This window comes from Hemicordylus capensis, chromosome 4 (assembly GCF_027244095.1).
Source record: "Hemicordylus capensis ecotype Gifberg chromosome 4, rHemCap1.1.pri, whole genome shotgun sequence".
Taxonomy (NCBI): Eukaryota; Metazoa; Chordata; class Lepidosauria; order Squamata; family Cordylidae; genus Hemicordylus; species Hemicordylus capensis.
The window spans coordinates 257,170,300-257,190,627 of record NC_069660.1 but is presented as its reverse complement, the minus strand read 5'-3'; the positions used below and the strand labels follow the sequence as shown (position 1 = coordinate 257,190,627).

The following is a 20,328-nucleotide window of genomic DNA, read 5'->3' as shown; positions in this document are numbered from 1 at the left end:
TAGATTTCATAGCGATAGTGTTTTGCATTTTAGTTTTGCAATTTAATTTCAGTTTAGCAATGTGAGTACGTCACGGTGTGCTTTAGCTATTTAATTGTGCATTTCAGTAAGCCTTCTATGGTTCTCTTCCTGCATTGCATGCTGCCCATGGAATTTCATAGCAGCTTGAAACATATGAACAGTAGGGCCTGTCTTCAGGTCTGTGTCAGCCTGACCAGTTTTGCTGGCATGTTGGTGCTCCTCTTCCTCTAAGAGACCTGCCATGGTCAATCCACTAATACAACTTCAGAAGCTGTATGCACTAGGTAGAGTAACTTAATGCAATATAAAACAGCCAGAGAAGAACTTTCATCCGTGTGCATGAGGAAGGGATGGTGCTTCAAGCATTGACTCTTGGTATGAAAACAGGGAGGTTGCTAGTTTTTCCGGTCACTGACCAACACATGCTGAAAAGAGAAAAGAAAACTACATCAAATTCCTAAAAGTTCCTAAAAACAGAAAACGTATTAGGGGGAAACCAACTCATTATATAACAACTGTCCTCAATAGATAGTGATACTTAATTGTTCAGGTATATAACATGGTCTTATGAATTCTGCTAGCAATTAGGCAAAACCTGGCAACTACTGCATAAGAGATCTTGTCATTAAGAAATGATAAAAGATAGCATATGTAAAAATCATCAGAGCAGCCCAAAAAGTTTAATAAATATAGAGTAATATGCATATTATGAATGTCCCTATAGAAATTACAATATAATTGAACATGCGCTGTTGATTCTATAGCTCCTGAATCACAGGGACAAAAGTGCTCTGCAAATTCAAGTTTCTTAAATCTGCCCTCAAGCACTGCAGTGTGCAGAACATGAAGCCGTGCTTGAGTAAATGCCCTGCAATACTTGGTCACTCTAATCTGGTTAAGATATCTGCCAGGGCATGTGTTCAGAATTTGATTTCCCAACCCTGCTTACCTTGAGATGAAACTTTGGTCTGTCTGCAATTCTGTATCTAAGATTCTTTGGGTAACCACCAGCTTTGCCCGGTCACAGCCCATTATTATTAGTACTTGCAGTGCTAGGCCATAAGTAAGCAGCTTCTGCTCAAATGAGCATTCCCATTTGGAAATAAATTAATCTACAAGCATCAGTGGAGCCATCCCCAAAGGATAAAAAATTTAGCTTAAACCAAAACTTAAAGATAGAAAGTCAGATCTTGGGTTCTACCTTGGGAAGACTGGCTTCCAGGCAAAAAACAGCCCTGGGGACACCATGAGGTTTTTGAAATAATTTCCTGAGGAATTTGGCTTGTACCTCTTCATAACACATAATAAGAAGCTGCTGCCTACCCAGCAGTGGTACCCAACTGTTTAATGAAGTTTAATGAATGAACTATTTAAAGAAGCCATCTTTATGTATGTATGTATGTATGTATGTATGTCACTTTGGGAACTTTTCTCAAAAAGCAGTATATAAATATTCGTAGTAGTAATAATACCCACCTAATGGCACAATGGGGAAATGCTTGACTAACAAGCAGAAGGTTGCCGGTTTGAATCCCCGCTGGTACTATATCGGGCAGCAGCAATAGAAGAAGATGCTGAAAGGCATCATCTCACACTGTGATGGAGGAGGCAATGGTAAACCCATCCTGTATTCTACCAAAAGAAAACCACAGGGCTCTGTGGGCGCCAGTTGTTGAAACTGACTTGACGGCACACTTTACTTTAGTAGTAATAATGGTAGTGAAGTAGGAGGAAGAGGCCTCCTACCCAGAAGGATAACAACAAACTATCACTTTCTCCACTTCCTTTTTACAAGCACATGTTTGCAAAATGGGAGTGTGCACACTCCTGAACTTGGGTAGGATGCTTGTCCTACTCGTGACCTAGCCTATTATTTAGTAACTAGGAATGTATGTGCAACATTTCCTCCCTCATTTTTTGAATCCATTTGCCTTTGGAGCTCTCCATTCAGGCCCACTTCATTTCGGGTAGCAAATGAGAGTGGATTCATGGTTTGTATTGAAAATCTCATATGCTACCAGAGAATCTACACTCAGAACACCTCAGAAACAACAGAACCCTCTACCCCATGGGTTAGAAACCCATGGGGTTGGTTGGCACCCTATGTGCACAACACCGCCACTTGCTCTGGGCCACCCTAGCACCCCCCAAGTGCAGTAATGGGGCTGCTGAAACCTCCATGATTCCCTATGGAGAAAAACCTTAAAGAGACGCGTAAACTTCAACAAATCACCAAAAATCAGCCCTCTGCCCAGATCCTTTGAAAAAATTCTGGTAGCTTCCTTGACTCCATCCTTTGGGCACTACCACCAACCTCACACTACCCTAGGCCACCCTTCCCCCCCCCCAGCCCAACATGAAGCGATACACCTCCATGATACCTTATGGGGGGAAACCTTAAAGATGCATAAACTTCAACAGTTCACCAAAAATCAGCCCTTTGCCCAATCCCTCTGCAATTTGGGTGGTAGCCTCCACCCATTAGGCGCTACCACCCCACCTATTCTTCTGCCCCAGATCTGCCCCAAAGACACTAAAACTTCAACAATTCACAAAAAATCAACCCTTTGTCCAATCCCTCTGCAATTTGGGTGGTAACCTCCATCCATTAGGCACTACCACCCAACCCTTTTGGCCCTGGGACCCATTTTCTTGATCTGAATCAATTCAGATTCGGATTCAGATTAATTCAGATCCGAATTGAATCTGGGGTGATTCGGATGGGTCAGATTCAGACCCAAAAATGAATTGGGGGTGTTTCAATTCAGATCCAAATCAAAACATTGAAAATCCAAATTGCACACCCCTAGTGGTGAGGAGAGCCCAACATACTTTATTTATTTGTTTGTTTGTTTATTTTATTGCCCCTAATGTTTGAAGTAGAATTGTAAAATATATCTAGCATTTGCACTTATTCCAACACCTTAATAGGAAACTTCATCTGCATTGGCTTTATCCTTTGAAAACTATTTGGCTTAGTAAATGCAAGGAACAATCTTCAGAAAAGCATTTCACGACATTTTTCTACAGACTTGCCTAGATCTGAAAAGAGAGAGACAAAATGTCCCATTCCAGGATGTGATGGCACAGGGCATGTGACTGGCTTGTATCCACACCATCGCAGTCTTTCTGGTTGTCCACATAAAGTTAGAGTGCCACTTGAAAGTAAGTACAATTTATTCACTATAGTAAAGCACCTTAGCCCTAGTCAGACATTATGTTGTATGAGTGTACAGATATCTGTACACAGGTACATGTTTTTGTGTGAACAACTGTACCTGTATTCATTTTAAAAGTGAACTTGGGTACAGGTTCCTCAAATGCATAGCACGGATAGGAAGTATACTGCCTTACCTGTGTTCAACATAATGTATGAATAACTGTAGCTGCATACAGATCTGTGCCTGTGTACACAGTAAACTTGTTGTACGAGTATTGAACATAATGTACAGTATGAATAGAGCTATTGTGACTAAGTTCATGTGTGCTTTCTCTAAGAGAAAGCTGGGTTGAGTTTTTCTTCTTTGTTGAGTTTCTGTTACTGACATTCTCTCAGAATCCTTATGATTGTTGATAATATTTCAAATGTTTTTTTTGTATTGTATTATGTTGATTTTAGTTTTGTAAGCTTCTTAAAAGGCCCTTTTGGAGGCCAAGAGGTAAGGTAAAAATCCTTATATAAATAAATGCATATGAGGGATATCATGGATGTGTCCCTCTTATGGCCTCTTTCCCTTCACTTGTCTTTTAGTGACATATTGCTTTGTGGATTTATGCAGCTCAGCTGAGCATGAGACCGGTTGTAGCCTCTTACAGTACATGGCATCCTACGGACTATTCAGTCACCATTCAGTCATAGGAAACATAGGAAGCTGCCAAATAATGAGTCAGACCATTGTTCCATCTAGCTCAGCATTGTCTACGCAGACTGGCAGCAGCTTCTCCAAGGTTGCAGGCAAGAATCTCTCTCAGCCCTATTTCAGAGATGCGAGGGAGGGAACTTGGAACCTTCTGCATACAGATGCTCTTCCCAGAGTGTCCCCATCCCCTGAGGGGAATATCTTACAGTGCTCACATATCTAGTCTCCCATTCATATGCAGAGCCTGCTTAGCAAAGGGGACAAGTCATGCTTGCTACCACAAGACCAGCTCTCCTCCTCCACAAGATCAGCTCTCCTCCCAAGTTGGAGAGTCTGAATCCAGTCTAGATTTGACCCAAACTGGGAAAACCAGTTTTGTGCACACCACTAGTATTATCTAACTACCACTGGCACTGTTCAAAACACAAATATTTCATCTAAGTATATTTCAGTGGCGCTATTACCTAACGTATAGGAGAAACATTGCACATACATAGAAAGTAAGTTGCCTTAAAATCAATGGAACTTGCAACCAAGAAAATGTATTTTGAAGCAGGTGGTGAGCTGGCTAAAATCCAAATACTTCATTTTTATCTGTCACAGCTATAAGACCTGGTTAAGGGTTTCTTTGCAACTTCCTAAAAAGAAGTATTTTCTGTCTGTAACTTCAGCGGTAAAGCACTTTATCTCTGTAGATATGGATAAACCAAAGTGAACGGATGTAGCTGACTCTCCACTACATTGGCAGGGATGACTCTATTTCTGAAATTACTGCTAGAGTGATGTATTACTGTTTGAGAGGATAGTGTGAATACCCCTGAATCTGTTGCCCAGACATGAACTATTATCAGACACTGATCTGTTGAAATAATTAATGTGATGCTAAAGTAAGCTGAAGGAATCAACAGCCTTGCAAGATCAAAGCTTCTTGATTCATCTCTCTTTCCCCCCACCCCCATATGTGTCTCTCTGATGTAGCAAGGTTATCCATTGTGTGTGGGGTTCCATAAAAACACATTCTGGAACTTTTTATTTTAAAAAAAGTTTATTATATCTCAAATAACTGCACAAATTACAACCAAAAGATAATAACCTCTTAACTCTGATTGCATCTCAAATGAGGATAAATGCTGACTAAAAACAGTTTTGAATTAGGAAGAGTTGCATCTTTGTTCCACACTTTTTTCCCTTTTTGTTTAGTCCTTGCCATGCATGAAAATGTTCTAAAGTGCCCCACTCCTGGATGTACAGGAAGAGGACATGTAAATAGCAACCGCAACACTCACAGAAGGTAATCCTGGGCTATTATTACTGATGATAATTTAGGCTGTTTAAACAAATTAAAATTTCAATTTGCATTGGACATGGTACCCACACCAATGAAGACATGAGGCAAAAGGTACCACAACTTTATTCAATCAACAACAGATTGAAACAACATGCGGACTGTCTCTCCACTCCACTACAGTACGGTACTAACAATGATAAATGCTATATGAAGCAATATTATATATGAAGCAATGAGAGGCATACAACAGGCAAGGGATCTCGGAGACAATGGCATTAGGAAAGGGCATGCAAATAGACCAGAGGACATGAGAGTGAGGAATGAGTGAATGACCAGGAATAGCCTAACTGGAATAGGGATATGATGTGACAAAGCCCACAACAAGAATTGGATGTCTGTGATAACTGTGGAAAGAGAGATGGCTGGACTTCCACAGAGGAAGTGGGATGGATGAAGAGGGCCCTCAGAATAATGTGGGAGATCAAGGGAAGAATGTATATAATGCCAGGTCGGTCCAGAACAAATCAGAAACCATCCATGATTTGATTCTGAATGAAGGTGCTGACCTGGTACTGTATGTATTACAAAGACCTGGTTAGGGGAGGCTGGGGGCCCAGTGTGGTCCCAGCTTCTCCCTCCAGGGTACACTGTTGAGGAGCGGGTGAGGGACCTGGGGAGGGGAGGTGGAGTGGCTGTGGTCTACAAGAATAATATCCCCCTTACCAGGATCCCTGCTAGAGTGTCAGACCATATCAAATGTGTGTACTTAAGTTTGGAGACCAGGGATAGACTGGGACTTCTGTTGGTGTACTGATTGCCCCACTGCTCAGCAGAGTCCCTAACTGAGCTGACGGACTTGGTCTTGGGTTTGGTGTTGGAGTCGCCCAGGCTTGTGGTGCTGGGCAAATTCAATGTTCATTTCGGGACCAATTGTCTGGGGCGGCTCAGGAGTTCATAGCGGCCATGATGACTATGGGCCTATCTCAGGTGGTCTCGGGACCGACACACATTGCAAGTCCCATGCTTGATTTGGTCTTTCACTCTGATCAGGGTGGTGTTCCGTGGGTGGGGAATCCTGTGATTTCCCCATTGTCATGGACGGACCACCATCTGGTTAAGGTTGGACTCACAGTCACACCCCACCTTCGCAGGGGCGAGGGACCTATTAGGATGGTCCGCCCAAGAGGGTTATTGGATCCCATAGGATTTCAAGAAGCCTTGGAGGGATTCAATGTTGGCTTTGCTGGTGATCCTGTTGATGTCCTGGTGAAGAATTGGAATGGCAAACTCATCGGGGTGCTAGACATGATCGCTCCTAAGTGTCCTCTCCAACCTGCTTCAAAACTGGCCCCTTGGTATACAGAAGAACTACGGGGGCTGAAGCGGTGAGGTAGATGACTGGAGAATAGGTGGAGAAAGACTCAGCTTGAATTCAGCAGATTGCAACATAGAGCTCATTTGAAGACCTATGCTCAGGCGATACGTGCGGCAAAGAAGCAATTCTTTTCTGCCCGTATTGCATCCGTAAGTCCAGATCCGGCGGAGTTGTCCAGGGTTGTGAGAGGGGTAGTATGTGCCCCTTCTCCCTTGAATAAGAATTTGGAACCATTTATTACCCGCTGTGATGTGTTTAATGAATTCTTTGTGGGGAAAATATCTCATATTTGGGCTGACTTGGATTTCTTCTCTGCACTTACTTCAGTATCTGAGGTGGAGGTATCCAGTGACTCCTCTTATGTGGTTAGGTTGGATCAGTTCCAGTTTGTGAGTCCTGAGGATGTGGACAAGCTGATTGGAACAGTGCGGCCCACCACCTGTCCTCTTGACCCTTGCCCAACATGGCTTGTTCGATTTAACAGGGAGGTTGTTGTAGAAGGCCTGGTAGAGATCATAAATGCCTCTCTGAGGGAAGGTAGGATGCCTCCTAGTCTTAAGGAGGCAATTATTAGACCACTTCTGAAGAATCCTACCTTGGATCCCTCAGAGCTGAGTAACTACAGGCCTGTCTCCAACCTTCCGTGGCTGGGCAAGGTAATTGAGAGGGTGGTGGCCTCCCAGCTCCAGGCAGTCTTGGAGGAAACGGATTATCTAGACCCATTTCAAACTGGCTTCTGGGCTGGCTATAGGGTGGAGACTGTCTTGGTCGGCCTGATGGATGATCTCCAACTGGGAATGGACAGAGGAAGTGTGACTCTGTTGGTCCTTTTGGACCTCTCGGCAGCTTTAGATACTATTGACTATAGTATCCTTCTGCAGCGTCTGAGGGGGTTGAGGATGGGAGGCACTGCTTTGCAGTGGTTCCACTCCTATCTCTCAGGCAGGTTCCAGATAGTGTCCCTTGGAGACTGCTGTTCTTCAAAATCTGAACTTTCCTATGGTGTCCCTCAGGGCTCCATATTGTCTCCGATGTTGTTTGACATCTACATAAAACTGCTGGGAGAGATCATCAGGAGATTTGGTGCAGAGCATTATCAGTATGCTGATGACACCCAAATCTATTTCTCCATGTCAGAATCATTGGGAGAGGGCATAACCTCCCTAAATGCCTGCCTGGAGTCGGTAATGGGCTGGATGAGGGAAAACAATCTGAGACTGAATCCGGCTAAGACAGAGGTACTCATTGTGCGGGGTTGGAACTCGAGAGACAATTTTGATCTGCCTGTTCTGGATGGGGTCACACTTCCACAGAAGGAACAGGTACGCAGTCTAGGGGTGCTTCTGGATCCAAGTCTCTCCCTGGTGTCCCAGGTTGAGACAGCGGCCAGAAGTGCCTTCTATCAGCTTCGGCTGATACACCAGCTATGTCATTTTCTTGAGTTAGATGACCTCAAAACAGTGGTTAATCTGCTGGTAACCTCCAGACTGGATTACTGCAATGTGCTCTATGTGGGGCTGCCCTTGTACGTGGTCCGGAAACTACAGTTGGTCCAGAATCTAGCAGAGACCATATTACTCCTCTTTTGAAGGAGTTACACTGGCTGCCAATATGTTTCCAGGCAAAATACAAGGTGCTGGTCATAACCTATGAAGCCCTAAACAGCTTGGGCCCTGGGTTTTTAAGAGAACGTCTTCTTCGTTATGAACCCCACCACCCATTGAGATCATCGGGAGAGGTCCGTCTGCATTTGCCACCAGCTCTTCTGGTAGCTACGCAGGGATGGGCCTTCTCCGTTGCTGCCCCGAGGCTCTGGAATGTGCTCCCTAGTGAAATAAGAGCCTCCTCATCTCGACATCTTTTTAAAAGTCTCTAAAGACACATTTCTTCACCCAGACTTTTAACTGATATTGTTTTGATTGTTTTAATGTTGTTTTTAGAATATTGTTTTAAAAAATTAAATTGTGTTTTAAATTTCTTGCTTTTAAATTTTTTGTTTTTGTTTTTAAATTAATGTTTTACTTTTAATCTTGTTGTAAACCGCCCAGAGACATAAGTTTTGGGTGGTGTAAATTATGATAAATAAATAAATAAAATAAATGTTGTGTCAATTGTGCCAAAATGCATGTTTGAGGTCCTCATACTTTGCATGAAATCACTTATGTGGCAAATCTCTTTTAAACAGTCTTTCTGGTTGTCCAATTGCTGCAGCTGAAAAAATGGCAATGTCTCAGGAAAAAATTCAGCACGACTCTCCCAAAATAGGGGAGTGCCATGATCAGGTCCACAGGTAAGAATTGTTCACTAATGGTATTTATAGTAGAGATACATGGGTGCAAATCGGTTTATAAACATGTTTCAGTTTGTAACACTCTGAAATATTCAACTTTTGAATCTGTAACGCAGGTAATTCATTCATTAATGTCTTGTGCAAGACACGAGTGCCTCAGAACGGTCTTCCAAGTTCTGCATGGACACTGAGTCAACAGATTGCAGTGCTTATGCACAGAACTACTACTTGGATTTCTTTCAGTCCATTCAGCTGGGTATTTTTCCCTTCATGGACTGAATAGTAAACAGCCTTTGTAAATCAGGTGCTATGATTATGAAATGCAGTTTTGCATGCTAATAGTTAATGGCATGGAAGCTAGCAATTTACTCTTGTAGCACCAGATTCACAAAGTGAGCTTGCCATGCATGCATTTAGTTCATACAGGAAAAGAAACTATATCTGAGTATTATGTTGCATGTGTGTCTACAAGGGACATTGCTTTTATTTAGCTGCACAGATTAAAAGAAGCTTTTACTATGTTTGTATGAACTGATCCTTTGAAAGCTCTGCTTCCATATGTCCTTTGTCCAAATGAGTTCATTAAGAGTATGTTGCACTTTGATCAAATTGTGGATACATTAAATAAGCTTTCCTAATATCCCTTCTTCATTAATGCTTTAGGCACAGATCTAGTTGAAAAGTTATTTCTGCCACCAAAACCAGGTTTGCTTACAGCAGAGTTCACAAGTTTATTTTATACTTATTTCTCCTGAAATGCTTCAGAAAGGTCAGATGCTTCCAGCTAATTTGGTTGAGGAAGTGGAGTATTGTGGATTGCTTATAAAAACAATCATAAATGGGCTTAACGGAACACACCTCTTCTATGTACTCATAGTCCAGTGTCTACATTTCAACACTCTTTTCTTCTTACAATTCATTAGACTAGTGCAGAAATTTAGCCTTAAATGGGCTGGATCTGACTTACAATTATGCAACAATGTGAGCAGATGTTATCTACTCATCCCCACTGCAGCCCCCATTTGATGGGGTCTTTCCTTAAATGAAACAGAGCACTTAAGCATAGGTAGACATTGAGGGTTTCATTCATAGACACATTCATGTAATAGATAAACAACAGGTTTCATATTAGGAAAGCAGTCCACTTGGAATTTAAACCATAACAGGAAAGAAGATATTTCTACATCTGGTTAAAAGGAAGGCTTTTCTTTGTCTCGTGACAGCAAGATGTTAAAAGGCATAGACATGTCTTAGTTACCCAGTTCCAAAAGTCCTTGTTCAGGCCATTTCAATATGTTTGTGGTTGCTAGGTCACCCCCTAGCTTGAAGCAGCTCTGGCAAAGTTGTGTATTCTCAGGAGGCATTAGGACAAAAAGAAGAAAATAAGAAGAAATAAGAAGAAAAGAGAGAAGCGAGAGAAATGGAATAAAAATGAAAAGCTCACAGCCTCATCTCTTCTAAAAAAAAAAAAAAAAAATTCAACCCACCAAGATTGGGCAACAGGTTATCCAACTGCCATTCCAATCTCCAAGTATGTCTGACCCAATCCATATCTTCTAAGGGATAGAGCATTTGTGAAAAGCCAATTTGAGAAGTATATGCTTCCATTCCTTATGCTAATAGAGGCAATATTGCTATAAATGTTTGACCATTATGTAGACCAGTAAGGAGAAAAATTCTGCTCTACTCCTCTCCCAGGTAGCCTCATCAGGAACTTAAGAAACCGAGAGCAGTTTGGGACAGTTAACAGGGATTAGGTGAATGCAGAACTGGGGAGATGAGAGGTTTTGCCATCAAAGCAACAAAGAAATAAGACAGACTACTGTTGTTGACTCCCCAAAATGGAATGTTGCCCTTCTTAATACAGAAGGAAGCCACATCAAGTGGACCAATATACACCTAGTTCATTATAGGCACCTTCTGAGCCATTAGTAAATATTATGTCAGTTTGGCAAGTACATGTCTTAATGCAAAAGTGCTTATTTTGTATACAAAAGTGTCTGTGAAATTACATAATGTAAGTAGTTACTACATGAACATAGCAATGCAGCTAAGGGGTATGCAACACTGTTAATTATTCTTTCTTCACAAATATTCCAATCAATTGTTGCATACAGTAATGTATAATATCTACTTGTGCCAATGATAATTGCTAGCATGGCCTGAGGTGTTGACTTCACGGTATATCAGGCACGAAAGGATTTCCCCCATTTCATTCGTTTCTTGATCCATGGGTGCGCTCTGGCCCGTGTTTCATCAACCTGAATACTGATTTAGTTAAGAGGATTTCTAATCTAGTTCTAGAATTTGAATTTAAGTAGTTTGCTGAAGCTTCCACCTCCTTCAGTTCCTTTGCATCTCTGTTCTCCTTGAGACTGCAAAAAAGAAGAAGAAGAAGAAGAAGAAGAAGCAGTCTTGATGCATTCATATGGAACATAGGAACATATGGTTGAACCAAAGTTCTTTTTTCAGTCTTTTAATGATGAATGCATGCATTCTTGGGAAGCTGCACTGGGAAGCTACATAAAAAAAGATTTTGATATCATCATAAGCCCTGTTTGGGCATTATGCAAACTGGGGATGCTCTATTTGCATACAGAGTGCCCGAGAAATCACTTGAAAGTCCCACCCTCAACAAGAGTTGTGTAACCCCCCCACCCGTTCTCCATACTTAAAGTGTTTGCCTGCAGAGAGACACTGTACACATGGAGAGATCCTCCCTGTGATCCAGTATTCTGCATTACAGGGATTATCTCTCCATAAATACAGTGTTTGTCTCTGCATATATACACTGTAAGAATGGAGAGCAGGGGTGGTGGCAGTCCATGCATGTCATGGTGGGGATCAGATTTTCAGGTGCTTTCTCAGGGATGCTGTAAGAGAGTACAATTTGCATAACTCCTGAACAGGAATCTGAACAGTCACAATCATGTATGTGTGGCAACATTTTATCAGTGCACATGTTCACAGCACATTGATCATATAGAGGAAGAGGAAAAGACACACATAAACTCAAGGAAATGAAAAGTGTAACAAACTGCAAAACTCAGATATAAAAATTAGAACTATTTGGAAGCAAAGACAGGTAGTTTGGAACTCCAGAATATGGAATGGAATTTAGATGGGAAGAATTTCAGAAGCACCCCTGGAGCGGCAAACCCACTCGAGAACCCCTCGTAACAAGCAGGTTTGCGGAGCGAGCGCTCCTGCAAACCTGCTTTTTGCGATCATGAGTAACCGTGGCGCGCCTTTGTGCTGTGCCTGTTCACAAGTAGACCCCCGGCCAGGAGGCTTAAAAGCAGCCTCCTGGGTCTCCCCAGTATGCCCTGCAAGCTCGCACAGGGCATACTGGGGCTTGTGGGGGCCATGCGGCCCCCACTCCCCCCCCGCCGGCTCCATCTCGGAGCCGGCCATCGTGTGGGCGCCCAATCCGCCCGCCCAGGGCTCCCTGCCCGCTCTCCCTACAGTTCTTACAAAAGCGGGTCTCACGGATTGTGAGACCCGCCTCCTTAGGTCATACATTGTGCTTTAACCACTGCTTGCTTTGCCTCTAGGGAGCCTTCCACTAAACAGCTATGAGAGCCTGTTCATGTGTTAGGCTTGCCACACCAAGCATTTATATTGCTTCAGGGCTATTCCCACGTTCGGGAAAAATTGGGCTAGAAAAGCCTAGCCCAATTTTTCCCAATTGTCAGAACCACTGGGCTCGGCTGCGAGCCCGGTGGTTCTGGAGCAGGTAACCCGCTCGAGAACCCCTGCCCCAAAACCAGGTTTGCAGAGCGAGCGCTCTGCAAACCTGGTTTGTTTAATTGTGAGTAGCTGCGGCGCAGCTTCACACTGCACCTACTCATGAGTAGACCCCCAGAGGGGAGGCGAAAAGCCACCTCCCAGCTCCGGGGGTCCTCCCTGTATGCCCTGCGCGCTCACACAGGACATACTGGAGCTTCCGGGGACCGCGCGGCCCCCAAGCTCCCCAGCCCCCACCGGCTCCATCTTGGAGCCGGCAATCATGTGGGCAGCTGATCCGGCCGCCCAGGGCTCCCTCCCCGCTCACCGCCCCAAACCGGGTCTCACGGATCATGAGTCCCGGTCCATAATCTGAGAGAAGCACCCTTGCAGGTTGCAAAGGATGCTCGAGCATAACTTCTGGAGCATAGGCATCTGAGCACAATCCAAGAGTTACACTCTAGCATTCTACAGCATGCAAGAGATCCTGGGCATGCCTCTCAAAGCACATTCTGCTTCACTGGATATCTACCAATGCTGCTGGCACCAGTAGCCACTTGAGTTGCTTATATAGTTGGACCAGCCCATAATATGGAGACAGATGACACCTTAAGGTAGGACTGTTGTTGGTTAGCAGGAGTAATACTAGATAATTGAAGCCCTGTGCAGGTGACATGTTCATGAACAATGAACACACTGGGGGTGGGGGGGGGAGGTTGGGATCTTTCTCATTGGCCCCACCCACCATCTCCATGTTAACCTGACCGTCTGTAAAGAGCCTATATGTGTGGGCACATAACTGATGGAAGGTTGAATAAACATCTGGAGATCAGGAAATGGGCCAGGAATCACAATCCACAAATGACATGCATTCATTCCAAACAACATGTTGTCAACATGGCTAATGTGTCTTCATAAAAGAAAAAAATCTTTATAAAAATTATAAAAGCAGTCAATTATAGTTTTTCCAGCCTGTTAAGTATGCGGAACAGGGCCTTCTCCAGGAATGTCCCCAGGCTATGGAACTTGCTCACAGCTGAGATTTGCATGGTTCCCTCTCTCTCAGCCTTTCGGAGGAATCTGAAGACCACCCTTTTTCTACAAGGGCCTCTAGATCTCTTTTTAACATAGCTGTGCTTTATTATATCAGGATTTTTTAACTGGAGTTTTTACTACTGTTTTTTTGGCGGTTAACCACTCTAGGGTCTTTGGACGAAGGGCAGTATTAAAATATAAATAAATAAATATTAGATCAGTCTTAACACCTGGCTTTGCAAATATTTTGTCCTCTCCTAGTTCTCAGCATTGACAGCACAATATCAGAAGTAAGTCCTACTGAGTTCAGTGCAACATACTGGCTGACATCCAGCACAGCATTGGGGGCCTGGGGGTGGAGCAGGAGCGGTGTCCTTACAGCAAGGGCTGCTCCTAGCACAGCTGAAGGCTTGTCAAGTAGCAGAACATATGTGCAGGGGGAGAGGGAAGTGATTTTTGTTGCTCTCCCCTCTCTCCAAAAGTATGTTTTGGCTCCCATGAATATGTTCCTGTGGGTTGTGCAGCCCTCAGGCACATATGCCTGGAAACCAAAGAGCAGGTTTGGAGGGGAGAGTGCTAAAATCACTCTCCCTGCTTAGCTCTCAGTGCAAAGGTGCAGCTGCTATTCCACCTCCTAACACTGCACTGACTGGATGTCAGCCACTGTCAAGTAAGTGGGCATAGGTCTGCAGCTTGAATGTATGTTAGTCAGTTACACCTTGGCAAGAAAATGAAATCAATAGTGTCATTATTCTAGTTTCTTACTGTCTTCTTCATTGTCTCTGTAGGACACACTTAGTGAAGCAGCTTGAGCTATCTCAGTACCACTGCAGATCTGCCCAACCAATCCCTTCTCCCAGACCCACCTTTACAAGAGACCAAGAGAAGTGTGGGAAAGTACCATTTGACTATGCTAGCTTTGATGCCCAAGTATTTGGCAAACGAACAATGATGCCAACTGTGCAAGGCCAAAAACCTACGCAATTCCTCGAATGTAAGTGAAAAACACAAAATCCAATAACATTTTTTTCTTTGTTTCAATTTCAGCTAGATTGTAAAAACTAACAAATGTCTTTAATATAGCCAAACCACGTTTAACCATGCAGTTTAGAAGTGTACCATAGTGGGGGGAGGGGAAACCCTCTGGTTTCAATCACAAAGCTGGGGAAGCATTGAAAAGCTTGCATATGTTGCTGTGCCTGCAGATACAGTGTCTTGTGCACAAATTTGGGAGACCTGGGGATCTCTATGGAGATTTGGCATGGAGTTCCACATACACTCCTCTATTGCTGGAAGAGATCTTTGTCTCAATCACTCCTATCAGATTTCAATGCATTCCCCACAATTTATCCAGTGATCCACTGGATTAGAGGGCCTTTTTCTCATCAAAAGGCAGCACCACAGCTATAGGGGGAATGCAGAAGATTTCATATTCTCACTATCCCAAGTGTATGGTTCTTGGATCCAATGTTGAAAATAATCCCATGCAGGTCAATAAGCAAAATCCAGTTGCTGGTCTAAAACAGTATAACTATTAGGCTGCTGATCCATCACCTAGCAACTAATTGGACTTCAAGGTGTTGTTGAATTCTGCAGCAGGTAACATTGTCATGATGTGTTGTGACAGCATCTGGGATGGGCACCAGTGTGAAGGCAGAAATGTTGCTTTTATGCTTGTAGTAGTCCTTTCCCCCTGGGCCCATGTGTAGTACATAAGCAGTCATCCAAAGGTTGCCACTTGCTTTTGCCATGCACAGTTGAGTGACTAAAATGTTATCCTACTACTCTAGTCCCCATAAACATGATCCTATCCCCACAGATTCCCCAACCATTTTTTGTTTTAGATAAGGCTAGGTTTAGGGCTTATCTCCTTATTTAGCAGGGGGGAAATAACTGGCCCTATCCATCCCCAGGACAATACCTCCAGTGACTGTTGCTGGTGTCTATCTTATGGTTTCTTTTTAGACTGTGAGCCCTTTGGAAACAGGGATATGGATCTTTCTTTCTTTCTTTCTTTCTTTCTTTCTTTCTTTCTTTCTTTCTTTCTTTCTTTCCGCAGCCACTTCTCTCTGTTCCTCGCCCTGAGACTAGTGGGCTGGTAGTTCATGTATGGGGAGTTTAGTCCCCAACTGGGTGAATTACCTGTCCGCTGGGCTGGGGGAGGGGGTGGCAACGAGGTGAGAGAGGGAGCCAGGGTGGAATGGGAGCATCATGCACTGCACCTGAGGCTCATTTTCCACTCCCCCAGATGGTTTGTACTGGCTGCCCCTGGCTGTATGTGTGATGCTTGCCAAAATAAGGCTTGCAGATAGTTTCTTTGTTCACAGCATAGAGTCTGCTCTCTCTGAACGAAAAAGCCAATTTGTAATGTGTTGAAGTGGGATAAAAAACTATCCCTGAGAAAATGAGACTTCTTCTTTGCCTTACAATAAGAAACAGGTTCCTGGATTATATTGGTGTTACTTTGTGTACCTAAATCTTGGCCAAAAAAAATGCCATTAGTACATGACTGGGGAAACCTGTAAAAAACATAGCTTGGATGGCTTTAAAAGAGGCTCAGACAAATTTATGGAGGACAGGTCTATCAGTGGCTACTAGTCTGACTACTGTAGGCCATATCCAGCCTCAGACAAGATGCCTCTAAATACCAGTTGCAGGGGAGCAAGAGCAGGAGAGAGGGCATGGCCTCAAGTCATTTCTTCCCTGTGGACTTCTCAGAGGCATCTGGTGGGTTGCTGTATGAAACAGGATGCTGGACTAGATAAGCCTTAGGCCTGATCTAGCAGGGCTGTTCTTATGTTCAACTTCTATCCATGTATTATTATTTTTTAAATGGAAAAGCTTAAAAGTATTATCACCTGGGACTTTTACTCACAACAGGTTTTACCACAGGTTTTTGAGGAGGCTTCACTGTGAACTTGAACTTGTCCCAAAAAACCAACACAAATAGTGGATTTTTTTACCCCAGATATAAATTGGGTTACACTCTAATGCACAATGAAAAACCCAAATTGTGTGTGAATTGCTCCCTGATAGGGACTTTGGGGTAAATCTAGCTGATATGTGAATGCACCCCCTCCATTCTGGAGGAGATGTAAGATAAAGGGCTTCAAAAGCCCCATGTGAAAAGCTTCCTGGCAGTTTAAAATAGTAGTTGGAAAATAATTGTATGCACACAATCCAGACTAACCAAAGCATCGATGCTATGGAAAAAGCACCAGTATAGCACTAGTGCTTCTGACGAGTTACAGACTAATGCTGCACCAGTGCTTGCATGGGGAAGGGAAATTCTGATGACTTCCCCTTTCTCCAGAAGCACTCAGAAATATGACCTTTAGTAGTCTGGATATCACTCAGTGTGCACATACCGTTCTCAAGTCCAACCATTATTTTAAATTGCCATTGTTCTGTGGGCACACCAATTTTTTTTCTCCATTTCCTTTTAAGAAGGATCCCTCATGTACCTCCCCAAACTCTTAAAATGCTCTTTAGATTTTTTGAGGCCAAATGACAATTTGTGATTATGTTGGTGAACACTTTAATAGGGAAGTGATGCCATTTTTATTTATTTAATTTATTTATTGTTAAGTTTATATACTGCCTTTAATTAAAACAATTCCAAGGCCATCATTTCCCTCCCGCTCCAGGTCCTGTTTTTAGAACTCTTCTTATTCTAATCTTCTCACTGTATTTTGAACTCAAGAACATTTAATGAGATGTTGGGAGTTTGGGGCAGGGGACCTCCTTCTGAAAGGGAAACTCAAGGAAAAAAATTGGTGCATGCATGAAATATGAGGTCTGGCAAGCATCAACAAACATAAAACTACAAGAGGTAAAAATAAAGGATCTTCCAATTTTAGCAATCGGTCAAATCAATAAAATCAGTAATACCTCCACTGATAATGTGAACAAAAATGAGAAAAGCAACTTTTAGTTACAGTAATAATGAACTTGATAAGAGTTGCTATTTTTGAATTGTTCCTCTTTAGCTAACATATCTATGTCAAGTAACAAATAATACCTGTTAACTCAGTCTGAATCTTACCTTAGTTCTGCTTTCTTGCTTTAAAATAGCTAGCAATTAAGATGCACTTTATATTTATTTTCTCGGTGAATATTATATTTCACGATATAATATAATGTTCTTCCTCTATAAAGGACACTGTTTTTATTTAACTGTTCCAACCTTTTAAGCAATCAGATTTATTTATCAAAAAGAATAAATGTGTAACAGTAAATGTCAGGCAACATTTGGCTATAGCCCATGATTGTTACAGCTTATTTTGTTGGCTTTATATATATTACAATTCAGAGTTCAGTGTAACTCATTGTATATGTTTTAATTACATTTGAAGCCTATTTGCAGCCCAACTAATTGGGCCAAATCATGTTCATTCCGATTCATCTATTTACTGAAGTTGATTAAAGAATTTCCTGTGTAAGGAATGAGTAAATCTTGAGTAAAGATTTCACAATTTGTCTTGTTTAAACATTTCTCTTGAAAATGGGGGGGGGGGGATCTCATCCATAGAGTAATTATAAGTTTATAACTATAATGTCAAAAAGGTGTGTGTGTGTGTGTGTGTGTGTGTGTGTGTGTGTGTGTGTGTATATATATATATATATATATATATATATATATATTCATGAAGCTCTTTAATAGTTCCTAGTCAATAGACTATCTTTAATTTCATCTTTGTATGTTTTATGGCATGAAATTATAAGCCATAAAACCCAAGATATTTAATAGGGAGACCGTTGCATGCAAGCTATTTCTAATCAAATCTCTCTTCAACAGCAAAGCATTTTTCAAATCCAGGAAAATTTTCTCATCGGCTGCCTAGTGCTAGCGCCCACACACAGAGCCCTTACCATGCCAACTCTTATGGCTACGGTCAATGTAGTGAAGACACCCACATAGCAGCAGCTGCTGCAATCCTGAACCTTTCCACCCACTGCAGGGAAGCAGCAGAGATCCTCTCCAACAAACCACAGAGTCTGTCTGCCAAGGTAGGCTAGTCCAAGAACCTGGAGGGTGTGCTAGCTACTAAACTGTGCAAATAAACTGTCTTTCATGGAAGTGACTGCATTCAGTTCCTCCCTTCCTCCTCCAAAAAAGAGCAGCTTCTTTCTGCGTGTTCTTTTAAAGAGAGGCAGAGGAATGACGGGGGTGGGGTGGGGGTGGGGTAGACCAGAAAAGAAATTCAAGGATTGTGTTGTGGACAGGCGCCATAATTGGTTTTAATGCACAAGAGAATCTGTTAGCAAAACCTGTTAAAAGAGGCTTCTATTGGCATAGCGCAAAGACTACTGAAAGTTACCATTCATGGGGCTGCTAACATTCATTGAAACAATAATATTATAAAAAGTATTCACAGATCAGAGTTTTGATATTTTGGGTACTGTCTGGTGAGTCTACTGACAATCATGGAGTTGATCCTTATTCAGAAAATCATAGGAGGTGAATAAGAGCTGTGATATTTGGAGAACTAGAGGTGAAGTGGAGATCACTTGTTTGTTTATTTATTGTTCAATTTGTAAACTGCCTTCCATAATGCATCTCAAGGCAGTTTACAAAAGTTAAGATATTATAAAATTCCATAAAAGTTACATTAAAAAACTTAAAATCAGTTATGTGGAATCACTTGCAGATCTGATTTATTTAGTTGATAACCATACCAATTTTGTTCTAATCATATTGTGTTTCTGTTCATCAGTAAAAGCCACAAAAGGCATCTGTGTGTGATATACCACAAAGGTTATAACACACCCCTGACTGTACATCCTTGCAAGTTGGATCTTAGGCTCATTGTTGTTGTAAGGTAGTGTTGTAATAATAGTGCCATCAGTTGTAGTTCCAGGAACTCCAGGGACTTTTACACACAGCAGGCTTTACTGCGAGTTTACTGGGAGGCTTTACTGCGAACTCAAAGTTGTCTCAAAAAAACCAACACAGAAGTGGGGTGTGTGTGTTTTTTACCCCGGTTATAAATCAGGCTACACTCTAGCACTCAGTGAAAAACCCATACGTGTGGGTGAACTGCTCCCCGAAAACTCACAGGGACTTCAGGGTAAATCTGGCCGATATGTGGATGCACCCCCTCCATTCTGGAGAAGATGTGAGCTAAAAGGGCTTTAAAAGCCCCGTGTGTAAAACTTCCAGTAGAAACTGCTACTGTGTTGGCACAAGCCTCAAACAAAGGCATTGTGGCTTCTTGGAGAAAGATGCAAGAGCGCAAGGCAAGGCAATGGACAGTGTAAAAAAGCTTTCTAGATGAAGCTTACAATATTGCCTTTGTACTTTAGTATTCAAGTAGTTGAATACTTCTCAGAGACAGATACACGACTGCCTAGCAAATCCTCCATGGATTAACAGAACAGCAGCACTCTATCACATCATCTGGACAGCAGTCATTCTGGCTGAAGAGAGGTTCCTTCAGTGGAACCCCTTTTCCAAGAAAGGTAAAGGTAAAGTGTGCCGTTGAGTCAGTGTTGACTCCTGGTGACCACTGCTATTTCTGATGAAAAAACTCTTGTTCGAAAAAATCGCCTGCAAAAAACAACAACAAATTAGATATCCCAGGCCTGTATTCAGCAAAGTTGAATCTTCTGCTTTGCCTTTTGTGATGGCCATTGCAGCAGCCAGGTTCTTGAAGCCAATGATGGTGATAGCCTCGAAATAGCTCTGCCATCCAGAAAACTACTTTTTAAGGGTCCAGGGTTTGTTGATGGT

At 42.5% G+C, this 20,328-nt stretch overlaps 1 protein-coding gene across 14 annotated transcripts in view; it reads left to right on the top strand.

The window, feature by feature from the left end:
• Positions 1–20,328, top strand: part of ST18 (ST18 C2H2C-type zinc finger transcription factor) — a 366,586-nt gene that overhangs the window by 293,365 nt on the left and 52,893 nt on the right. For all 14 annotated transcript variants that reach the window (XR_008306967.1, XM_053249365.1, XM_053249361.1 and 11 more), the window contains 5 exons: positions 3,052–3,186; positions 5,082–5,172; positions 8,730–8,834; positions 14,384–14,589; positions 18,394–18,605. Coding sequence is in view for 13 of the 14 variants with exons in the window: in XM_053249365.1 (XP_053105340.1) it covers positions 3,052–3,186; positions 5,082–5,172; positions 8,730–8,834; positions 14,384–14,589; positions 18,394–18,605 (749 nt within the window). In the remaining variant the exon portion in view is untranslated. The remainder of the gene's footprint in view (positions 1–3,051; positions 3,187–5,081; positions 5,173–8,729; positions 8,835–14,383; positions 14,590–18,393; positions 18,606–20,328) is intronic.